General features: G+C 46.0%; 1 protein-coding gene across 4 annotated transcripts in view; it reads left to right on the forward strand.

Annotated features, from left to right (window-relative positions):
- Window positions 1-23,893, forward strand: part of ZNF451 (zinc finger protein 451) — a 776,596-nt gene that overhangs the window by 534,394 nt on the left and 218,309 nt on the right. For all 4 annotated transcript variants that reach the window (XM_078647977.1, XM_078647979.1, XM_078647978.1 and 1 more), the window contains one exon: window positions 6,901-7,031. In XM_078647977.1, the coding sequence (XP_078504103.1) occupies window positions 6,901-7,031 (131 nt within the window). The remainder of the gene's footprint in view (window positions 1-6,900; window positions 7,032-23,893) is intronic.

Here is a 23,893-nt window from a genome sequence, read left to right on the forward strand (position 1 = left end):
CCCTAGGATATAATCTGCTAAATCAAGTTGAAAGTTAATTAATTCAATAACTATACTTCAGTACACACGAGAATAACAAATTATATAAACTAATGATCAGCAAAGAAAACAGAAGTCTTTTACCCCACCCAATTAAGAAATAGGACTCCAAATGCTAATATTGATATCCTGATCTTAACACTATACAAAGATTTAATCTGAGGACCTGTAACTAATTGTATTACATTGAAGGTGTTCACAAACTAAGCCTTGTGACTTCGGAACACCAAAGATGGCAACTTCCCTTGCATAAGGATCGGGGAAAACAGTAGCACTAACTCTCCGTCTCAATGAAACACTAACAAACATATGATGTTGGGTTCTCACACTTCAAAGGGAAATATATCACTTTGCATTGCAGCGATTTTTAGTTTTGGGTGCAAAATTGTTAGTGGGGTCTGCCACGAAATCGTTCTAAACCCTAAGGCTGGGGACTGGCTTTGGACCCCACCCCAAAGATCCAGGTACCCATCCATTCTGGGCAAACTGTGTATGCACAATGTTGGTACTTCAGAAAGAGGTGTTTAAAGGTTCCAGGGTGAAGCAGCCTCCTCTAGTTACCTATCTGAATCCACGGGGGATCTCTCAGGCGCGTTGATTTCTCCAGCTAAGAGGTCATTGTTAAGGAAGGGTTTAGGTTTTGTCTCTCACAATTTGACAATCAGAAAACAGAATGCCTACGCCTGCTGGCCTACAGAAGGGATTTCCAGATTTTGGAAGCAGATCCAACCCCGGATCTCAGAATTGAGATTCACACGCTCACTGCGGATGGAGACACAAATGGATGGCTATCTAAAAAAAAGAGAGGCTGATACTTTGGTAGTGGATAATCCCAGAACACCAGCAATTTAAACTCTATCTAAAATACATGAAGGCCATCCCATGGTGTATGGATTTAATTCAGTATTAGCACTACTGTCTATATTCAGTGATACTTTTTTGAGACCTATGAAAGAAGACACTACCACTTACATTAAGGATACCAAGGATCTCTCGCTGCAGATTTGGGATATCATGTTGACCCCTCTAGAAATTTCCTGATTAGACTAGATGTAGGAAGTATCTACACTAGTCTACCCCAAACAAAGACACTGCGGGTCATTGAAAGGAGACCTCTGATCACACACATCCCTAGACATTTTTTCGTAGAATGCATTTCTCTTGCCCTCACTAGAAATGACTTTGAATATGATGGGACATTATACCTACGGGCACATGGGACTTCTATAAGCAGTACATTTGCCCCTAGTATAGCATGCCTCTATTTGCACGATCTAGATTTTTATTTATTTATTTGAAAGTTTTATAGAGCGCGAACAAGATCCTTACGGATATCAGAGCGCTTTACAGACCGAGTGTGACTAAACATGCAGATGACTAAAGATTAAGCAAAAACGGAAACGATTAAATGGTTACAATATAAATAAAAACAATGTATGGCGGATAAAGATGCAGGAGGCCAATAGACTTACAAAATACAATCTAAAATAGTCTCATGAAGGAAGTATTGAGTTACCAGATTACATGCAAAAATACAATCAAAATAGTCTAAGGAGGAGAAGTATTGAGTTGCCAGAATACAGTAGTCCGAGTTCATGTAAATTTGGCTAGGAGGAGAGCTTTTACTTCTTTTTTGAAGGATGCTGTAGATGAGATAAGTCTGATTTCTGGAGGGAGGGCATTTCATATCCTGGGCGCCTTTTCCTGAAAAGGAGCGTTTGTAGCTTTTTTTCTTGTGGAATCTCTTAGGTTTTAAAAGAAGATTGCCTGCGCTTCTTGTCGCTCTTGATCCACCAGATATTGTGATTTGTGGGTCATACAGGCGATTTTCAGATGTATTCTGGCTTCGTAGAACAGCCAATTTAGAGCTTTTAGATCAGGAGTGATGTGTGATCTTTTTTAGGTACATTGATGATGTGCTGCTCATCTGGGAAGAGTAATTTCAGTCTGCTAGCTCTTTCATGTTCTGACTTAATCAGAGAGACTATTTAAAATCCACACACACCATTGAGCTAGAAGCTCTTCACTTTCTGGATATCATCAACATCCATGAGAAAGGGTACCTTATGACTGCCACCTACAACAAGGCAGCTGACCGAAATAGCCTGTTTAGATTCGAAAGTGTACACCCTTGCCCATTACTGGAGACCTTGCTTGTATGGGTAATTTTTTAGACTTTGCAGGGACTGTACAAAGATAAGAGATGTCAAACAACAAGTTGATGACCTGTGTTGAAAACATAGGGGACAGAAATATCTATAACATAGCGTCCAGAAGTCACAGAAACATGCTAAAGGCGACAACAGGAAGCCCTCCAAAAGCATGTCAACAACAACAAATGAGACTAAACAACTTGTATGTGCGACCATATATAGCCAGGCCACAAATGAGGTCAACAAGATTTTTAACAGAACTGGACTATCCTCAACATTTGGCCAAACCTCTGTTTGCGATCAAATGCAACTGAAATGTACATGATTCTTTAGTACACACACGCGAAAAGAATTCCAGTTAGTGTAAGGAACATAAATACAACTTTGTGGCACCTCCCACCTTTCATGGGATATCACCCATACGGTGGGTGTAGTGTTTGCCATAGAAGAGCACAGGCTTGAAATTGAGACTAACACACAAGTGGCTACAGAAGGGACACACAAAGCGCAACACCATGAATGAAGTGTATCTGTTTACATCCTTGTGTAACAAGAAATAGGTGAACATGACCATGAGAAAAATTAAAGCTGAGAATCGGTGAGCACAGGAGTAATGTCCAATGTAGAAGAGCAACCACCCAGATGACCACACATTACATTATTAAAACCCACTCTGCCAATGATTTTCATTGGACTATTATCAAACGCATACATCTTGCACCAAACCGATACTGAATTGAGCAAACCACTTCTAGAAAAAGAAAAACAGTGGATTTACAGGCTGGACACGCATATTAGGGACCCATTAGCAGCCCTAAACATGTCGACCTCCCACTTTTAACACCACAACAACACTGTTACACGGTTTGAGAAAAGTGTGAATCTATTTGTTTTTCCCCCCCTCTATCAGCATAAAGTGCATCTCCATCCCCGTCCAGATTTTAGGTTAATCCTGAGGACCCTGTAATAAACACATTAGGGTACCAACTGGTTATTTGATCTCACTTACACTCACCAATTGGCCCACACACCCACATGCACAACTGCGGCAACTCCTAAAAGATCTCCATCAGAGTGCCCTCTTGGAGGGCCCGTGAGGGTCTGCAGCGCCACCCCCATGAGGAGCAGTGCCCAATGAGGATGCTTTACACTCGCAAGGGTGTGTGAGGGCACGACACACACAGGAGTACCACTCCCCACTCTGACACACTAATTCCTTATCTTTGGAGACACCCTATCCTCACCTGCAACCATAACAGGCTGCCGTCCTCTCACCTTCTCTTAGGAACTGGTACCATCTTTAGTATTTTACATTATCTTCAGGAGCATCGGTACAGGACCTTTTTACAATTAGCTCCTTGTCCCTCCCTCTTCGTATTGTGGACACGCATATTCACAGTCTAAACAACAACATTCCATGCACCCAGTTGAAGAACACATATGGGTTTCAGTGTCAGGAATCACTATATGATCATCCTCAGACTCACATTGTGAAATGATTCACAGTGTATACAACCACCGTGCTAAGGGGACATATCAGACACGTCCTTGATTTCATTTTATTTTTCTCCTGGGGACATGTTGTTAGCATCCGCCCATTAGCCTATATCCATCTATTTTAGATCACAGCAATGTATACTTAATCTACTAAATTACTACTATGCTTCTTCAAAAAAGTAATTCAAGATATTTCACCAAGAAGTATTAGATGCTCCTCTGAGAATTTCAAGATGGCCGCCACGTTCCAGCGTTTCATGGCTGAATAGTTACAGCAGCGGTCCAGCTTGACACAATCCTATATACAGGTTTGTTGAGAATTTCAAGATGGCTGCCGCATCCCTGCTCATTAGGGCAGTCTCATGCGCAGTTTGTGAATATCTATTATTGATTTTGTCTCCGGGTCAAGATTGGACGGATCAGGCAAATAATTGTATCTAACAGTAGCAATTAATGCTGCACCTGGACATAGGGATAGAACCATGAGTATATCTAGCAGTGAAACCTGTTGTAAAATGGCCTCGGCTATCCACGACTGCTGGGACTAATTTCTCTTGAACAATTCCAGGTGTATCTGATCATCAGAGCACACATTGCACTGTTTAAGGACTAGCTAAAGCTCTCCCACTACCATATTAGGTAGAAGCAGTCCACAAAGCTTGGTTGGGAAGTCCCCACTAAGCATTGGTGCCGTAAGTTATCCCCCTGGGTCATTTGTGGTATATTTATTCTTTTTTTCTAGTAAGGTAGTTCTATCTCTAACATGTTTTTGCAGTGTGTGACCTTTGATCACAGCAAGTCCCTGCATTTGCTCCCATGAGACTTGGATAATCTCCGCTGCCAAATATTTCCCCCACCGGAAACACTAGGAGTCTGATGACTTACATTCATGTATTAACTCTCCTTTTTGTGTGTGTATATATTTGATGCACTGCGTGAATACACCTGGATAATACAATATCTGCATGCCTTATTGAAAACTAGCTGTTACAGGTACTTTAAGTCACACCAGGTCACTTATCCTAGCTTATGTATGAGGGAGCATACCAATGTGGTATAAATAAAACTGTTGAGTATATCAACATCATAAACATTGCAAGAAACCAAACATATTAATATGCAGTACTCTGACTCAAGCCAGTGGACAGTAGAGGTGATGCCTCAGCTAGTAGCGGATCCACTGAGCAAGGGGAAGAAGGGGGGCTGCTAGGTGGTAAGGGTCTGTGGAAATAGGAGGGGGGACTGAGGGGGAGTAGGAAGAGAGGTGGAGAGGGCACCCCCTTGGCAGATGTGGATTGAAAGAGTACTATGGATCTTGAACATCAATGACGGGTAATAGAGGGGCAGTAGGGTGTGGTGTGATGATGGGGATGGTTATGGGGGTCGTTGCGATATAAAGCTGGATACTGCAGAGGGGGCGGAGTGGGGTTACCTCCCTAAGGAGGGTATTGGGGCACTATGTGTCTGGTTGCATGGTGGTGACAGGCGCATAGGATGGGGGCAGGAGCAGGTGCCTGCCTGCATGGCCTGTGGTGGGATAAAGGAAGGGGTGTGGGTGCAGGGGAGGAGGGGGGAGGTCAGGGTGGGGTGGAGGAATGGGGGAGGCCTCCACCTTTTGGTTTATGTAATCCTCAAGGCCTCTGGAGGCAACCAGCATGCACAAACAGGCTACCAGCATCTTTATAAGGAGTACATGGACAAAACAGACCTATCGCCTTGCAGAACAAAGGCGATGACTACTTCCTTTGGCCTGATAATGATGTGCTGCAGCAGATGATGGATGGCTTCCTGAACAGTTGTCTGGGGGTGACCTTGTGCCATGGAGCTGGCTGGCATAATCCCACAACTGCTCAGGTAGGTCCTCTTAATCTGCTGGTATCTGAACTTGGGTGGCAGGTGAGTACTACTTCTGAAAGAAACATTCCAGCGACTTAGCCACAGGATAACAGATCTCGCTCATCAAGGGATTGTCACAGCAACACTTGTCTGGGTATCAGCATCGTACATAGTCCTCGCGCAGAAGAGGTCGCACCCAGCCAGGTTCTATTCTCGGCTTCTAGTCCTGACCTGTAACATTGTCTCCACCTTTGAAATTTGAGGATCCGTCAGGTCCTGGAATGGCATTGGGCCTGCATGAACAGTGGATGGGGTTATGGCACACGATCCTCTCTCTCACTTGTGTGTTTGTCCAGTCACTTCAGACATCTTGTTACATGCGTTAGGATGTTGATCATTTAGAGAAAGAATGAGAGAGAGACTAGAAACAATTTGGCGGAGGCACTGTGAGTACAGCAAAGGGCAACCTCCCCCACCCACAGAAACAACTGAATTATGGAAGAAGGCAAATGAATGCAAACCTGAACGTTCCCAGGCTTAGCATGGACCCTGGGCACCTGGTACGCTAATCCAGCCACCATTTTGAAGGGCACACATGGAGTCCAAAGGGCTCCACAATGCCCACATCCAATCCATATGAAGTCTAGTGACCACTGTTGTGTGGATTAAACAGAACTTTCCAGGTGGAGAGCAGACATTCATTCTTCATATAGGGATACAAGTGAAAGCCCTGACCGCTGTTAACCCACAGCCTGGGTTCAGAGAACCAAAACTAATCTCACAAAAGAGAATGCACATTGGGTTCCCACGGAATTACTTTAAAATGAATTGACAAAGGAAACCCCTTCAGTGAGCCTACATGACTGTCAAAGAAGAACAGGGTTGTCTGTATATGAGCAGGGTGGCAAGGCTTTACAAAGCCATGCAGAGGATCTTCTTGCCAACAGATCCTAATGGGGAATAGCCAGAATAATGCAAGCACTCTGATTTTGTCTGACTTTTTATACATAATGACTTTCAGCCTTGCTCTGTTACCAGCGCGCTCTTCTTTCATATAGCATTGGCTTTAGCATAACTGGGGAGTAAGAGGTGGTAGTTGTTAGAAATGTTGTAGTCCCTGCTACTTGTTGAGTAATGACTATATCTAACACACAAGTGCATTTTTGTTTCCAGCACATGACCCTCCATTCTTGGCTTAACTCGGCTTGATTTATCATGCTTGCAACACATAGATTTGCAATCATGTGGTGGTTGGTGTAAAATGTAGTATGTGAGAATATCAGATTTATGTTGACATTTTATGCAGTCTTTTTGGGTATTTATCTAGCGATAGGCCAATACATTTATTTGCCTAACTTTTCTTATATCCATGCAGGTGGTAATACCAATTGGAGACCCCCAGAAAAGTGCCCAGTCTTCAATCATCTAGAAAACATTGGAAGTTTCTTCTTACATCCACGCTGCAGTAATCGTAAAGATGCTGCGGATTTTGCAATCTGTATGCATGTAAGTAACGTTACATTAGAAGTTAAATGTGGTATTGACTTTAAACATTTGGGCATGCTATCAATGATCAAGTTCATGCCTTGTTACACATAAATGTTTCTATATGCTTGATTTAAAAAAACCTAAAAGCATGTGTTACCTTGGCATTAATTATAGGCGGTTAAATATGTTTATAACGAGTTTCCAGTTTCCCAGACTACCAGAAGTGCTAATCAGAGTTACAGTTAAACGATGATTAGGAACTGAAAAACAAAAAGATCTTGTTAGGGATGTGAAGCCTGGCACCTTCACTTCCAAACCAGCACCACTCGTATGTCAATAATCCAAATCCATCAAAGGAGGTACAAAGTCAATTATAATCCTTGTTTTATTCTTTATCTCGCAGTAATTCACAGCAGTCTAAATTCCTATTTCTTTAAATACATTATTTTAAATCCAATTGTACAGCTGGCCAACACGCGTTTCGAGGGACAAGTACTCTTCTGCAGGGTTTATATATAATTGATGACATCAGTTTTTGTATAATTTCTAAATCTTGCGATTTTATGACTCAAGTTCCGATTCCTAAATTGCCCCATATCCGTATCGGCGACCGAGATCACACTGCCACGGCCTCTTGATGGTTTGCTTACTAGGACAATGCTGCTGAACTAATCATAATCTAAACATACCAAAGCAGCTATGTTGGCTGGTGGCAACAATGTTTAAAAGTGACATATTTACATTCCGATGGATAGGCATATGATGCGAGATGATGTAGGTGAAAATAGGTGATTCAATGAGAAGCTTTGATAGAGTATAAAAGGACTGAAGTATCTGCAAGAATGTGTATGTATTTATTGTACATTTCTTTTATGAGTTTGCTGTATAATGTCACTTCAGAATGTGTAACATTGAGGCAAAGCACTTGGTGGAGAAGGAGGGGGCAGGTACTATTGAGTTGACAAGGGTCATTAGAATCAGATGACAAAGGAAAGAGACTGGCTCTTGTGTGTTTGTGGCAATGTCTGTCATCTCCCTGTGATGCACACAGGATGAATATCCATTGTCATGCTCAATCACATTTGTGGATACGTGAATCATGAGGCAATGTCATATGTTAATCACAGTTGCCCAGAAGGCACAGATCTGTTGACCCCACACTGAAAATATGCAGGACCTTTATGGGCTTGTGCTTTTTGAACGTTGCAGGAGGACTTGAAAAATCACATGAGCCCTGACTGGGAACACGCTTAGGCTTTTCAGAGAGGACCAGTTATGGATGTAGATTTCTGCTTAAAAATCATTCAGTTTGCTTTTTTTAATTGTTTTTATTTTGGGAGTTTCATATAGCGTGAACTTGACCCGAAGGTATCGGGTATCAGAGCGGTTCAAATTTGCAACAGTTGAGTTACACAAGGACTCACTAATTTTTTTGTTAGGCACAGGGCGTTTCTTGATTTTCTCAGAATCACAGGATGTTGAGCGTCTTCCTGAGACTCGATCCTGGTTCCATAGATTTGAGGCTGACGGCCCTAGCCAGTAGGCAATATCCTCTCCTCCTTTATTTTGTTTGAGTTGGAATCTACTCGGAGTTGATTGGGTTGCTGCAGCAAAACGATGTGTGTGAGGAGGGAATAATCATTCACCCTCTGGTGGTCCTGGGGTAGCTGGGGACGGAATCAAGTGTGTTTTGGTAGCCTTCATTAGTCCTCTCCTTTGTTCTGATTCATATGAATCTCAATGAAATTTCAATGTATGACTGGAATTCCAAATTAAACTCGTTGCGGCCCTCACCAGTGGCTGCATGAAAACAGTGAAAGGTAGAGGAAAGTTAGAATCCTGTTGCTGTTTAGATCATACATAGCTTAGAGACAGCCATTCATAGGCTATTGCTGTGTCTTATGTTGAGAGGGAATCTGAGCCAGGAAAAGACTGTACAACTCCATCCACTCACCTAAGTTGGCTGTTTTACTGGCTACAACGGCTTACTTAGGAATATTAGAGCCAGTTAGCTGTAGTTCACTTGATCTAAAAAGTGTCCCTTGACCTATAGAAAGTCATTCATCCTTACATCTTGCTGCAAAAATACAATTTGCTGACTGGAGTTCTGTGACCGAACTACTTCAGAAAACAATAACTTGAATTCTGGTGTCAGTAATCCCTCCAACACTGCATTGCCTCAAAGGAGTAGAAGCAGGGCATCAAGACTCTAATCCCAAATCTTCATGGCTCCACTGTTATGCTAACTTTCTAGGGAGAACCCTACAGCACTCGGGGAACAATTCGCTCTCTTGAAGTAAATTGTCAAAGATTCACCTCCTCATAGGGATGTGCCTTCGTCATCTCACATGCTGCATGGTAAAGTTAACTGCTAAATTGTGTAGCCTTATTTAAATCTTCAGAACCAGGATGCAGTCTCCCTTAGTAGGGTTGTTTTTTTCAGACCCTACTACTGTACCCATTCTGTGCCAGTAATGTGGATAAGAAAGGGTGTGGGGGCGTGAAAAAAGGATATAACTTTCCAGTGGCAGTGTTCATTCACAGGAATATAAAGGCCTAGTTGATGAGCCATTCTTATTACAAGAGAACATAAAAATATTCCTGATTGACTGGGAGCATGTGTTTCTGTAATCCATCTCATGCTGTACAGAATTGATTTTTTTCTATTCTACTTTTTCTGGTCGTAATCAGCTCATTTTGGTGGGTACTTGTGGGTCCAACCCTCCTCACCTGTGAGTGGAATGTCCAAGGGGGTTAGCGCTTACTCCAATGTTATTTTATTTCTACAAGGAGCCTGTGAGGGATACGTTGGTTGGCTTAAATATCTCTGTTCAACAATAACATATACTGTCATCCGTGGACATTTTGCTACAATGAGTGGATTTCTCTTTTGGGCTTGAAGCTCAACCCAGTGAAAAACAATTACTTTTGTTAACCAACTCTTGCTTTTCTTTCCAAGTCTAGGATTATCTCACTTCCTTTCTCCATATATCCAGTTTCAATAACCCAACACTTGTTTATTTTATTTATTTACTAGCAGCCCGTCCCGACGTTGTCCGGGAGCAACGGGCTTCCCCGACCCCCGCCTGCCCCGACATTATCCAGCAGCCTGTCCCCCGCCTGCCCCGACCCCCGCCTGCCCCGACCCCCGCCTGCCCCGACATGGGTCCCCTGACCTCAGCCGCCGCTCCTCCCGCCTGTCCGCTGCTCGCACCGCCGCTGGCCTGTCCGCTGCTCCTCACGTCAGCGCTCCTCCCCCGCGCCATGTCCGCCGCTCCCTTACCTCAGCCGCCACTCCTCCAGCCTGTCCACTGCTCGCACCACCGCTGACCTGTCCGCTGCTCCTCACGTCACCGCTCCTCCCCCGCGCCATGTCCGCCGCTCCTCGGCGTGCTCCTGGACGCCGCTCCTCCCCGCGCTCCTGACGTGAGCACGCACGTCGCGGCCGACGCTACTTCGGAGGGACTACTTTTTTTTTTACTGTAAATTTTTTAAATAACGTTTTTTATTTTATTTATATAGCCTATAACCATCTACACACCCTGACGATTCCAACGGTGTATCGGGTGTGTGGATTGGCGCTGTGGTTCCCGAGTTTACCCGCCTCAAAGGCAGAAAGTTCTTCCTTTATTATAGTAGTATATATATAACGTTTTATATAGCACAAACTAGACCCAGTGAGGGTATCAGAGCGCTTTAGAACTGTTACAACAAAAATAGAACTGCGAAATAGGAACATAGATATGAGTAGCTTACAGGAGGTGTTAGACCTGGAGAATGCCTTTGATTCTTTGGAGTGGCCCTATCTGGCGGCAGTGCTGCAGAAATATGAGCTAGGCGTTCTTTTTTACAATATGGTCCAATTATTGTATCCGCGCCCTACTGTCTGTGTCCGCACTGGCAGGCTCATATCAGCTCCCATTAAAGTGAGGAGAGGAACGCACCAGGGATGGCCGCTGACCCCGCTACTTTACTCTCTAGCCATGGAGCCAGTAGTGGCAATGCTACTCCGCAGAGGAGGTGAGGAGTGGGGCATACAGCTGGGAGATGCTGTGTCCATGTATGTGCACAATGTCACTGACATACCCGCATACATAGTGGATGTGCTGAGTGTGTTTGAAGAAATGTCAGGCCCTACGGGTCAATTGGGCCAAGTCCGGAGTGTCCCCGTTAGCCCAGCCACGACAGAAACTGACGTGTTCATTAATGGTTTGCGGCTCCCATAGTACTCCACCACCTTTCGATATCTAGGAGTCCACATATATCGAACTCCAGATGATTTATTGGAGGGCAATTTAACAAGCGCGATTTCGGCGGTAAGGGCCCAAGTGCACTTCTGGAAGTCACTCCTGTTGAATGTCATGAGTCGCGTTACCCTGCTAAAATTGATTGTCCTTCCCAAACTATTGTATTATTTCTCAAACCTCCCGGTTTATGTCCCAACTAAGATTTTCCGTGAGCTGGAGCATATGTCCCGAGACCTCATATGGAACAAAGGCAGACCCAGAGCCGCGTTGTGGAAATTATATGCTCCCACTTATCGCGGAGGACTAGCTGTTCCCAATCTGGAGCTGTACTGCAGAGCAGCTCAGCTGCAGTGGGTAACGAAGTGGCTCAATGGCACTAATTTAGAAGACACATCGACCCTGCAGCAACCATGGACTCACACTCAAAACGATCACTTATTCCATCCGGCTGCCTGGTCCCCATGTCTGCCCCAACTGCATCTGGGTCTAGCCCATTGATGTCCTAGGAGGAGCTTATACATTATCCGTGCGACACTCCCGTACGCGCCGATATTACCGCTCTTGGGGACGCCTAGAGGGGACATGGGCACCTCCAAAGTCGCTCTCAGGCATTGGCACACAGTAGGAATAGACACTCTGGGTGACTTTTACAGAGATGGCTCACTCTTAACATTTGAGGAACGGGTGGAAGACACTGACTTGCCTGCTGGACAATTCCTTCTACATACCTCTCTCATAAGAGCCCTTTCGGCCCTTATAGGAGACTTAACGTCCGAGCCGCCGACACACTTGCTGCTGCAATACCTACACGTAATGGGGGCAGGTTCACACATAGTACACTAGTTGGGGACAGCCGTGCACACGCTGAAGCCAATGTTGGCACTCCGCACCCACTGGGAGGCTGACAGAGGCCGACCCTGGACAGACAAGGAGTGGACCACCATCTTAGCAGGTGCTACATATATACCAAGAAGCTCTAAATTCAAGTTAATACAAACCTACATAATACAAAGGGCATATCTCTCTCCTGACAAAATAAACAGATATTTTAACATTGCTACATCTGAGTGTCCACCTTGTCAACAGCTTGATGCGGATCTGCTCCACATGCTATGGTCCTGCACCTCCCTCCGAATTTACTGACAAGAAGTTGCAGCAGCGTTAGCGCTCTGTACCGACACATCCTTGCCGCCCACATGGGAACTCTGCCTATTAGGGGTCTATGTCAGGTCCAAGAGTAATAGAGTTACATCACGATTCAGAGATTTAGGACTCATAGTTGCCAAGAGCTAAATTGCGAAACGATGGAAGCAGGCAGACCCCCCAGAGACGATCAGCTGGACAAACTCGCTTACGTTATGGGCGCAGGCAGAGAGTACAGCACTACATAGGGAGGGAACGGCGGGGCTCCGCAAATATCCCATAGCGTAACAATGGGACAGCATTCTAGCAGCTTTTAGTACTGAAGGTAATGGGGAGGACAATGACACCCAACCAGCTGTTCCATGATGCATATGCCGAAGGTCCCAGGAGGCGGGGGGCGGGAGGATGGCAGCAAACAATTGCATCCCATTAGGTATAGCCTCGGAGGCAGGGCCTGGTGTAGTGGGCCCCTGCTTCCTCTTGGCCCTGGCAGCAGGACTCGTGAAGCTAGCCCCCAACACCCATACAAGTCTGAGTGCCACCCTAGGGTTTTGTCATGTCGTAACTCACACACTGTACACTCCCACACTCAGTAATATAATAGCTCATTTAATTGTTTCTAGATAGCAGCCCTTTAAATAGATTGTTAACAATTGTTCTATTGGTAATATACACTTTATTGGTGCATTTGCATTTATCCTTGTTCCTTTTTCTTGGGAAAAATCCTCTCGTCAGCCTATTGAACTGGCCAAATGAGACTTTCTTCAACGTCTGCTAATTTTATGGCAGTTGTACATGAGTGGATTTAATGTTCCAGGCAATGCTATTATGTGGTATTGGCGAATCTCGTCTTTTCTCTGTCAAACTCTTATTTCTTTGTAGGCGACTGGGCACTGTGGGGAGGAGTACAGGACAGGCAATCACGAAGACGCTATAAGAAACGGACTCTTGATGATAAGTTGGTGTGTTGTAACCCATCGGAAAACAATTTGCTGTAACACATTCTGCGTACTCTAAGGTCAAGCAATAGGAAATTCCTGAGTGTTCCTAGGATTAAAAGGACCCGTATGGGTGGGAGACGTTTTTCCCTACAGGCTGCGAAATTTTGGAACCAGCTTCCCGACGCCATCCGATTGGAATCTAACCATGTGAGGTTCAGGAAACTTTTAAAGACCTTCCTTTTTCCCTGAACCATGGAGGACTGACCAGGTTGTTTAATGCGCTGGGATGCCTCCGGGTAGCCATGCGCTATATAAGTGCGTATTCATTCATTCATTCGCGAGTTGTTAATTCACAACAGTACTGTTGGGACATTTTAATATGTGAATGGAATAATGCTTTTGATATTTTTGTTTTGTCATGTAACATAAGAAAATGGAAAACTATGAAAAAACAGATTTGAAGAAGAAAAAAATGAGTAGCTTACAGGAGAATGTTAAATGTTGGCAGTATAATTGTAGCTCTGGAGGAATTTGGGAGCGCTTTAGTCATTCTCGCTTCGCGTTCATTCATCACAGATCCTAGTAGGTGAGCTGAGTCTAGATGGTACCCAGCTTGCTCTAGAACTGGTATCAGAGTAGAGTTGTGTTCATTAGAAGTAGTTTGACTTCTTTTTTGAAGAACAAGATTGAAGGGTTCATTCTGATTGCCGGGGCAGGGTGTTACAGATCCTAGGTGCTATGCCTGAGAAGGTGCACTTGTAGGTTTTAGTTTTCCAAAATGTTTGTGGTTTCAATTGCATGTTGTTGGTGCTTCTCAAAGTTCTGCTACCTCCTGATAATTACAGTTTATTGGCTAGTTACTTTGGTGTGTTGAAGTGCAGGGCTTTGTGTGTCATATAGGCAAATTTGTAGCTGTGATCTTGCCTCATAAGGGAGCCAGTTCAGTTCCTTTAGATCAGGGGTGATGTGGTTGTTCTTTATGGAGCCGGTGATGAGTCTTGCAGCCGCGTTGAGTGAGGCTCGTTGTGGAGCCAGGCTGGATCTCGTCAAACCACAAAGTGTTGTACTCTCATAGTCTGTGTTTTACTAGAGCTTGTACAGCTGTTCTTAGTGTTCTAAGAATGTTCATATGAAAGTTTGCTCCTCTGGTGGCTGTGCTGATGTGTTCCTGCATGGTGAGATTCTTGTTGAGTGTTAGTCCCTGTGATTTTGTGGAATCTATGATGTGTGCGGTGCAGTTGAAGGCTGTTAAGTGTTTCATCCAGTTTTCTAGGTCACCGAATCTATGTGGTGGGGAAATTAAGAGAAAGTCGGTTTTAAGCGGATTGAGTTTGAGTTTTTTTTTTTTGTCAGCCAGTTGTGTGTTTTTTGTAGTGTTGTGTTGAGTAGACTGATATCATCCGGGGATGATATTTTTAGGTATAGTTGGTTATCATCCACATACATGTGGTAATGAACATTGGAGAGTTTCAGAATTTCGGTTAAGGGTTCCATGACTAGATTGAAGAGGGTAGGTGATAAGGAGGAACCTTGAGGGACTCCCAGTGTGACTGTCATGGACAGTGATTGGTTAATCTAGAGTCTTTGAGTTTGATTGTCCAGGTAAGACGCAACCACTTAAGGACAGCCCCTGATAAACCCATCGGTGTTAAAGAAATTCCAGGAGACTGTTATGTTGGACTGTATCGAAGGCTGATGATAGGTCAAGGAGGATTAGGAGGCAGGATTAGTTTTGATCTAGGATTCTGAGAGCTTCATCCACGATGTGTGTCATGGCAGTTTCCGTGCTATGATTCTGCTTGAAGCCTGATTGGAACTGGTCAAAGAGGTAGAATTGAGCTATATGGTTGCATAGTTGGGACTGGATGCATTTCTCAAGTAGATTTGCTAGGGCAGGAATGGTGGATATTGGACAGTAGTTATCTGGGATTGTCTGGTCTGCTGTTCGTTTTTTTAGAATAGCTGTTACCTGTCCTGCTTTTAGGCAGTTGGGAAGGGTTCCTTGCAGTAGTGATGCATTCACTACCTTTGTCCAGATGGGTATAACAGAAGTTTGGATCTCGCTGAAGATCTTGGCTGGAAGAGGATTGCAGAAGTGATTTGATGGTTTAAGTGTTGTTTCTAACTTGAGTATGTAGTTTTCGTCAAAGCTTTTGAAAGTGTTCCAAGACGCTTTGTTTTTGAGGGTTAGACCGTGTTAGTTAGGGATTTGAACAGCCAGCGGCGTGCGGGGGCTAGGTGGAGTAACAATGTGAGTTGTTCCTTTGCTGGTTGGAGCTCTTTTTCTATCTTTTTAGATTTTTCCAGGAGGTAGGAGACAAATGTGTTGCAGTTAGGTTGTGAGTTGGGACCTGATGAGGAGCCGTTGGGTTGATGAAAGGATTGATGATTGATAATTTCGAATAGTTTTCTTGGTTGATTTCTAGCATTGTTTAGTTGATCTTTGAAGAAATTTGCTTTTGGGATTCTAGTGTGTCGTTGTAGTTGCTCCTCCTTGATCTTAGTTGCTTAACGTGCTCTAGGGACAGTGAAGATCTCCAGGCTCGTTCTTCTATTAGGTTGCGTCTTTGATCGTTTAGGTTCCCATTGTACCATGGTTTGGAGACTTTAGAGGATAGCCTTTTCAGTTGATAGGGCGCAACAGTGTCAAGGATGCTAGTCATCGAGTTGTTATAGTGGATTGTGAGGTCGTGGACATCTGTCATGTCCTCCGGTGGCGGTAGTAAATTGTTGCTGAGGGATGTCAAGTTATTGTGGTTAATGTCGCAAAAGTTCCTTTTCTATTGTTTGGGTTTCTTAAGTTGGAGTTTGTGTTTTCGTTGGTTTAGTGATAAGGAAGGAGATGCAGTGGTGGTCTGTCCAGTCACATGGGACGATCGGTTCAAGTATGATGGAGTTTGCCCTAGTAATGACAAGTTCCAGTATTGCTTTGAGGCCACTAACATTTTGCGCCTTGAATCATTCACGCCCATCTCTCTGGAGGATTCACATCAGGCCATCTTATCAATAAAATCTGGATCCCCGTTTGACCCTTGTCCACCTATGGTCATGCGGACCTTGGTTGAGGAGTTAAATCCAACCATCAATAGCATTATTAATTCTTCATTGGCCACGGCAGAATTCCCAGCTGAATGGAAGTGTGCAGCGGTCATGCCACTACAGAAAAAAGCCCTACCAGACCCGACCACTCTGTCCAACCTGCGTCCAATTTCCCTACTCCCCGCGGTGTTCAAGCTGACGGAGAAATTCATTAATAAACAACTTACGAGTTTTTTGGAGGAGAATAACATCCTGCACTCCAACCAATCGGGGTTTCGTCCCAAGCATTCGACTGAAGCTGCCCTGTCGTTCACGGCAGATACATTACGAATGGCTTTGGACCAAGGGAAGAAGGCCGTCTTGATTTTACTCGACCTATCGGCGGCCTTCGATACGGTCTCACACTCTATCTTGGTGGACCGTCTGGGTAAAGCAGGTATAGGAGGAGTGGTAATGGCATGGCTAAAAAATTTCCTCACCCAGAGACGTCAGATCACAGTATTGGGCGACTTCAAATCTGAAGAAAAAGTTATCAGCTCAGGAGTCCCGCAGGGCTCAAGCTTGAGCCCTGTACTTTTTAATCTTTATATGGTACCCCTGATTGAGCTGATCGCCTCTTACCAGATTGACACCATCTCGTATGCTGACGATACTCAGCTGATTTTGGTGATGGATAGGGAGCCATCAGGAGCTGCGGAAAATCTGAAAAGCTGTCTTATGGCTACATTTGAGTGGATGAAGAACAATCACCTCAGGTGTAACTCGGGGAAGACAGAAATATTACCCTTTGGTCCCCATAATCTTTTCTCCCCCAAACAGTGGTGGCCTGAAGGGGCTGAAGCCCCTCCCAGCACCATCTCCTCTGCACGAAATCTGGGCATTAAATTTGACGACCAATTATCGTTTAAGCAACAAGCGGTAGGTGTGGCTGGCTCCTGCTTTCAGATTATTAAATCTCTGAAGAAGTTCTTTGACCTTCTCCCTCTTGCAGCCAGGAAAACAGTGGCAGTGGCTCTGATAACATCTAGACTGGACTACTGCAATAGCCTATATGCAGGTACCAACAAAGCTGTTCTTAATAGGCTGCAGATAGTCCAGCATGCTGCTGCCCGCCTGGTACTCCGCTGGCCGAGAAGATCATCTGCATCGACCGCGCTCAGATCTTACATTGGTTACCCATCTATAAGCGGGTCTTATTTAAGGTACTTGTGATCACCTTCAGAGCCTTTCAGTCTCAGGGCCCAAGATATCTGATTAACGACTTTAAACGCTACCTACCAGCACGTTGCTTAAGGTCTACCAATCACAACCTTTTGGTAATTCCTAGATTTAGATTAGCTACCAGAGGGGGGAAATCTCTTTGTCCTAGGAGCAAGAGCCTGGAACAAACTGCCAGCGCAACTTCGGTGTATAACCAAGGAGAGTGAATTTAGGAAACTCCTGAAGACTTGGGTCTTCTCACTCTCAGATGTGGTCTGTAGGGCATTAGTGTAAAGCAGCAAGCTGTTAAAGTTGCCTTTTGTTCACCAACCTTTTCCAGCAGGGTTGGGTGCTGAGCGCCAAGATGCTCCTTGGAGCGATAGCAGCGCTATACAAGTGTGATTTTACATTTTACATTGCGCCCAGGATGTGTGTTTTGGTATCGCAGAATTGGACAAGTTTGAGGTCAGTTAGAAAGGTTTTTAGGCTATTAACTGTGGGTTTGTTATGGTCGTTCCAATTAAGTTTGAAGTCACAGAGGAGATTTGGGGGCAGTGTTGCCCCACGTTGGAGGAAATGATTTCCATGATTTGTTCCATGAATGCAAGATTTTTGCCTGGGAGGTGGTAGATCAAATGTAATATACATAGGGAACTGTTGTTCTTCGCTATGCTTATGCCTAAGTATTCGCACATGGAAAGGTCAACGTAAGGTTAATGCGGTGTATGAAGGCTATGCCACCCCTCAATCTTTTTGCTCTTATAATGTCATGGCCTGGAGGGATTAAGATGTCAAGGATTGGTGCAGAGTCGTTCTTTAGCCATGTTTCAGTTAGAACGACTAGGTCTCTGGTAAAATCCCTTGGCTTCACTCTTAACAGCTGTAGTTCAATTCACAAACGCAATTGAGAAGTATGAAATCTTATTTTTATCATTGTTCATTGTTGTGAAGAATGGAACTTTTCTGAGATCCTTGTGATTTCAGAGCCAGCTTTTGTTCTTTTTTGCCCGAATAGTGATAATATTTTCATGCATCTTCTCCTCCATTGAAGCTTTCGAAGATTCACATGCTTAAAACATCCCGCAGGTTGGGGCTTCCAGTGTCGAACAATAACAGTTTAGTAGCAAACATATCAATCTGACATAGAAATGGGCATTCAATAGCGATCATTCACCTGATTGGAAAACACCCAAACTTCAGCCAGTGAGGGGAAGTGCTCTGAGCTCCACTCCTGCTACCCACTGCGCAAGAAGCTACCATACTTGAGATTTCTACCTCATGTCATATGTATTGGGAGTCTACAGTAAGCTGACAACTTCTCACAAACTGGATTTTGTTCTTCATTTAAATGTTTCCTAGTGTGCCTAGTTGGCCGATTTCCTTGCTAGATTATTTGCCGTTCTTGTTGACCAGGCAGAGTCTTCGCTTCATCTGTCATGGTACAATCACTCAGGAAATCCTTTTTCAAGCCCTGTGAAACCATTGGAAAGAAGCAGTCTCCATACTGAACACTCACATGTGAAATGCATTTACTACTTGTACTCAGATCACAAGCCAGAAGAAAGCAGTTTCTGCTTTAAATGACTGGTAGAAACTCTCCGGGACAAGGAAAACAGTGTCCTGTGCAGCCTGACAAATCATCCTACCTCCTTGATGTGTCAAACTAATGAGTGCCCCTCACACAAACAAAAAAGTAAAATATACATTTGGAAAAAGGCAAAATGGCACTTAATGGCTTTAATTGATTATAAAGTTGCTGGAGCCACCTCTGAATGAGCTGAAAAAGGCGTAGAAAAAATTCACTAAACAAGTATCATCTCCATCTTAGGTGAGTAACCTCTCTTTTAAAAGAAGTCCAGCTAAAATCATGATCAGAGTTGAAGAACACTTTGTTGATGTCCTCCTCCCAAAGTTTCTCATACTGAGCCTTTGTCCTTAACCAAGCTGCAGTCCTCAAAAACAGCCATGAATCAGACTGGGTCATATTCAGCGTTGATGAATTATTCTTGATAGTCCTCTTCACTGAGGTATATCTTGGATCATTTGGGACAGCAAGCAACGGCCCCAACATCTAGCTACATCTTTGGCCACTTAATGGTTAAATCAAACACACAAAAGGTGATGCAAATGTAATGCCTGCTGATAGTCTAAAAAACTGGCAATCGCTCTGGGTTTCTCACCCACTGTTCTAGTCTAGCCAGAGGTCCACATTACGCAAATCAATACTGACATTGCTTCTCACGCGTCCTGCGCTCACTGTATTTTCCATATACATCGTCCTAAACTTGGGTGTTGTAAGCTGGGCACCACTGTTAGCCCATCCAATTGTCATAACATTCCAATCTGAAAGAGACTATTAGTTATGGATTCCTTACCTTAGAATTGCCCCAGGCGTCAGACTGGATCCGGAGAATTTTTCTTCAGCAGTACCCCTGCGCGTCGGTAGTTGGCGTCGGTCGACTCCGCCTTCATCGTTGGTGTCGTGATCGCCGGAATGACGTTGCGGTATCTACTTAGACTCCGTTCCTGCGCGTTGACCTCTTTCTTTCTTTTTCCCCATCAGCCAGCGCAGATCTGGAGAGAGTGGTACTTCTAGTCACTTTTTGACTAACTTTTTTCGACTTTTTGTCAAGTCGTTTGACTCCTGGTGCACAGGGATGTCTCATCAGCGAACCTGCTTCAAGCATTGTGGCTCCTGCCACAAGATGATGTCGGTGACGGATCCCCATCTTGTGTGCCTTTGGTGTCTGGAGTGTGACCATGACTTGAAGATGTGCTCCGACTGCTGGGCCATGACCCCCAAGTCTTTGCGGGAGAAGTCCCGAAAGCTTCTGGAGGCCCGGCAGTCGGTTCCGTGCCGCTCAAGGTCCTGCTCAAGGGGGAGGTTGCGGGACCAGTTGCGGGACCGATTGCGGAGCCATCATACCACTCCTTGTCGAAGTCTTCGTCTTCGGGTAAGTCAAAGCCCAAAAGAAGGCGAAGAAGCACCATCACTCTTCACATTCTCCCCGTCCGTCGACTGGATGCGGTAGATAGTCGTCCGGCTCTGCCCACGGCACCTGTTGGGTCGACTAAGAGCCTCCCGTTCCCCCTCCCCCCGACCCACCTCCTTTCCCGGGAGCCGGAGCAACACCTGCCCAACTTCATAGTTTTTACGAGGATCTGTACTCCATCTTTTGGCAGCCGGACTCCGCCGGCATGCCTTCTGGCCCTGCGGACTCGGTTGGGGGCTCTAGGCCTTTGATGCCGGCGACTTCGGTGCCGGCGCCGCTGGGCTCCCAGGCATCAAGGTCTGGATCTGAATTGGTGCTGGTCGACCTTACAACACCTCCTCTGGCGCCGAATCCATTGGGGACACCTCTGCCTCTTTTAACGCCAGTTGTGTCCCAAACCAACGTCGACCCCAGCCTCCTTCTCAACATGGACACTGAGCCGGACCGCTGTTGACCGATGTCAAGACCGGCACTGACTGGTACTTTTGTACCCCTGTTCTTCCCTGGTGTACCCTATCGCCCTGAGTGGCTATCAGAGGAGGGTGAGGAGGACCGGGAGAGGTCTGGGGACACTCTGGCAGGCCAGTTAGAAGGACTGGACTGGAGAGAGGAGTTGGGTGAGGCCAGTGGTCTGGACACTTCTCCTTACCTTTGCATGCTTTTTCCCCCTACCGTGGCTACAGAGGAGGGAGCCTGATATGCAGTGGTGTTGCGTAGGGCAGCTGAGGCCTTGGGCCTTGAGCCTTGAGCTTCCTATGGAGGCGGTCAGGACCAACCTCCTGACCAAGGTGCTTCAACTGGCAGCAGCCTCTTCGGAGCCCCTGCTGCTGTTCAATCTGTACGTCACCCCGTTGGCCAAGCTCGTTAGAAGGCATGGCTTTGCTTTGGTCTCGTACTCCGACGATACTCAACTTGTATTTCCATGAGCTATTGGCCAGAGACCACTGCAGCCAGATTTCACATCTGGCTCTCCGAGATTATGGCCTGGATGAGCCAGAATCACCAGAAAATAAACACCAACAAAACGGAGGTGATGTAGTTCGGGCCGGGACAACCCCTGTGGAACCGGTCCTGGTGGCCCGTGGAGGCTGGAGACTGCCCCTCCTCAGTAGAAAAAGTCAGAAATTTGGGTATCATTTGCGATACCAAACTGAAATTTGGTCCACAGATAAATAGTCTGACCTCGTCGTGTTGCTATCTTTTAAAAATTCTGAGGAAAACACTCCCGTATATTCCAAAATACCTTCAAAAGACCGTGATGGTCGCTCTCTTATTATCAAAACTAGACTACTGCAATGCCCTGTTCCTGGGAATTGACAAGTACCAGCTGCAAAAACTGCAGTCCTTGCAAAATGCTGCAGCGAGATTCCTACTGGGTATTCCCAGAGGTCAACCAACTTCGGCTGGTATAAAAACTTTACACTGGTTGCCCATCAAACAGCGTGTTGAGTTCAAAGCTCTAACTGTGGTACATAAAGCAATTTATGGTGGCGGTGCCGAAGATTTCCAAGCTCTTTTCACACTCTACACCCCCGCCCGTCACCTCAGATCAGCAAATCGGGGCCTCATCAATACCACAAAGGTAAGACGGGCGAGATGGGGTGGCAGAGCAATCACGCACTGTGCATCCAAACTCTGGAACAGGATGCCGCTCCGTCTGAAGACCCAACCCAATCTTCAGCCTTTCAGAAGGAGCCTCAAGACTTGGCTGTTTACAGCCATATAAGACCTCGCTTCCTTTAGCCATCCCTTCCACACATCACAGCGCCAAGACGCCTCGGCATTCGAGCGCTTTACAAGCATATAAAACATAAACATAATGAGGCCCTGAGGGACACCCTGCTGGGCACTTGGTCCAAGCCCAGCACAGGAGCACCTGTGGATAGGATGATTGCCCGACGCCACCGCCCGGCCCAAGCCTTGGTGGTCCAAGCCTCGCCGTCCAAGGGCACCTTCCCTACTGCTCCACCTGATAGAGAATCCAAGAAGCTGAACCATTTTGGGAAGAAGATGTTTACTTCCTCCAGCTTAGGACTGTGGTCGGTGAACACATCATGTCTCTTGGGCCGTTACTCCCATTCTGTGTGGGACACGGTTGTGCAGGTGCTGCCACAGTGCCTGGAGGAGGCCTGGGCCGTACTCTCCCATGCAGTTGCGGAAGGGAGAGACGCAGCCAAGTTCGCCATTAGATGTGGACTGGACATCGCCGACTCGCTAGGCAGGACGATTTAAACGTCGGTAGCCCTGCGACGCTACGCCTGGCTGAGGTCCACAGGCTTCTCGGGTAATGTCCAGTCAACACTGTTGGACATGCACTTTGATGGCTGTCGCTTGTTTGGCGACAAAGCGGACAATGCGCTCGAGCGCTGTAAGGATTCCAGGGATACGGCCAGATCCTTGGGCCTCGCTCCTACCTCTCGCCCTGCGCAGTCTGCTTTTCGCCCCTTTCGTGGCTACGGAAGGGGTGCCCACCACGTTTCGCCCAGAGCCACAGGCCTGCACAAGCTGTCCAGCCTCTGAGAGGCCGGGGACATGTGACCCAGCGTCGTGGGTCTGGGGGCCAGCAGGCGAGCCAGTCCACCATCTCCCCCTCTACAGCAGCCTCCAAGCCCTCCGAGTCAGACTTTTCAGGATCCGCCATCACCTCCCCCACTGGCAAACCATCACGTCTGACAGGTGGGTTTTGCAGATAGTCTGAAGGGGCTACTCCCTCCCCTTCAACACTACCCCTCCATCCATGCCACCGCAATCCCATTGCATGTCGGAGGATCACTTGGCCCTTCTCCGTGAGGAAGTTACAGCTCTCTTAGCCAAGCGAGCCATCGAGCGAGTCCCTGTGCCAGAAGTAGGTCGAGGTTGTTATTCCCACTATTTCCTGGTACCCAAGAAGGACAAAGGTCTGCGTCCTATCTTGGATCTCAGGGACGTCAACTGCTTCCTCTGAAAGGAGAAGTTCAAAATGTTGACACTGGCTCAGGTCCTGTCTGCCCTCGACCCTGGAGACTCCATGGTAGCTTTGGACTTGCAGGACGCCTATTTTCACATCCCTGTCCTGCCTGCCCACCGGCATTACCTACGGTTCATGGTGGGCCACGAGCATTTTCAGTTCACTGTGCTCCCCTTTGGCCTTACCAGCGCCCCTCGACTGTTCACGAAAGTGATGGCAGTGGTTGCAGCTCATCTGCCCAGATCAGGGGTTCCAGTCTTGCCCTATCTTGACGCTTGGCTGTTGAAGGCGTGTTCGCCTCAGACTGTCGCTCCCACCTCAAGACTACCGTGGACCTCCTGCATTCGCTGGGGTTCAGTATCAACGTGCC

This window comes from Lissotriton helveticus, chromosome 6, assembly GCF_964261635.1.
Source record: "Lissotriton helveticus chromosome 6, aLisHel1.1, whole genome shotgun sequence".
Lineage (NCBI taxonomy): Eukaryota > Metazoa > Chordata > Amphibia > Caudata > Salamandridae > Lissotriton > Lissotriton helveticus.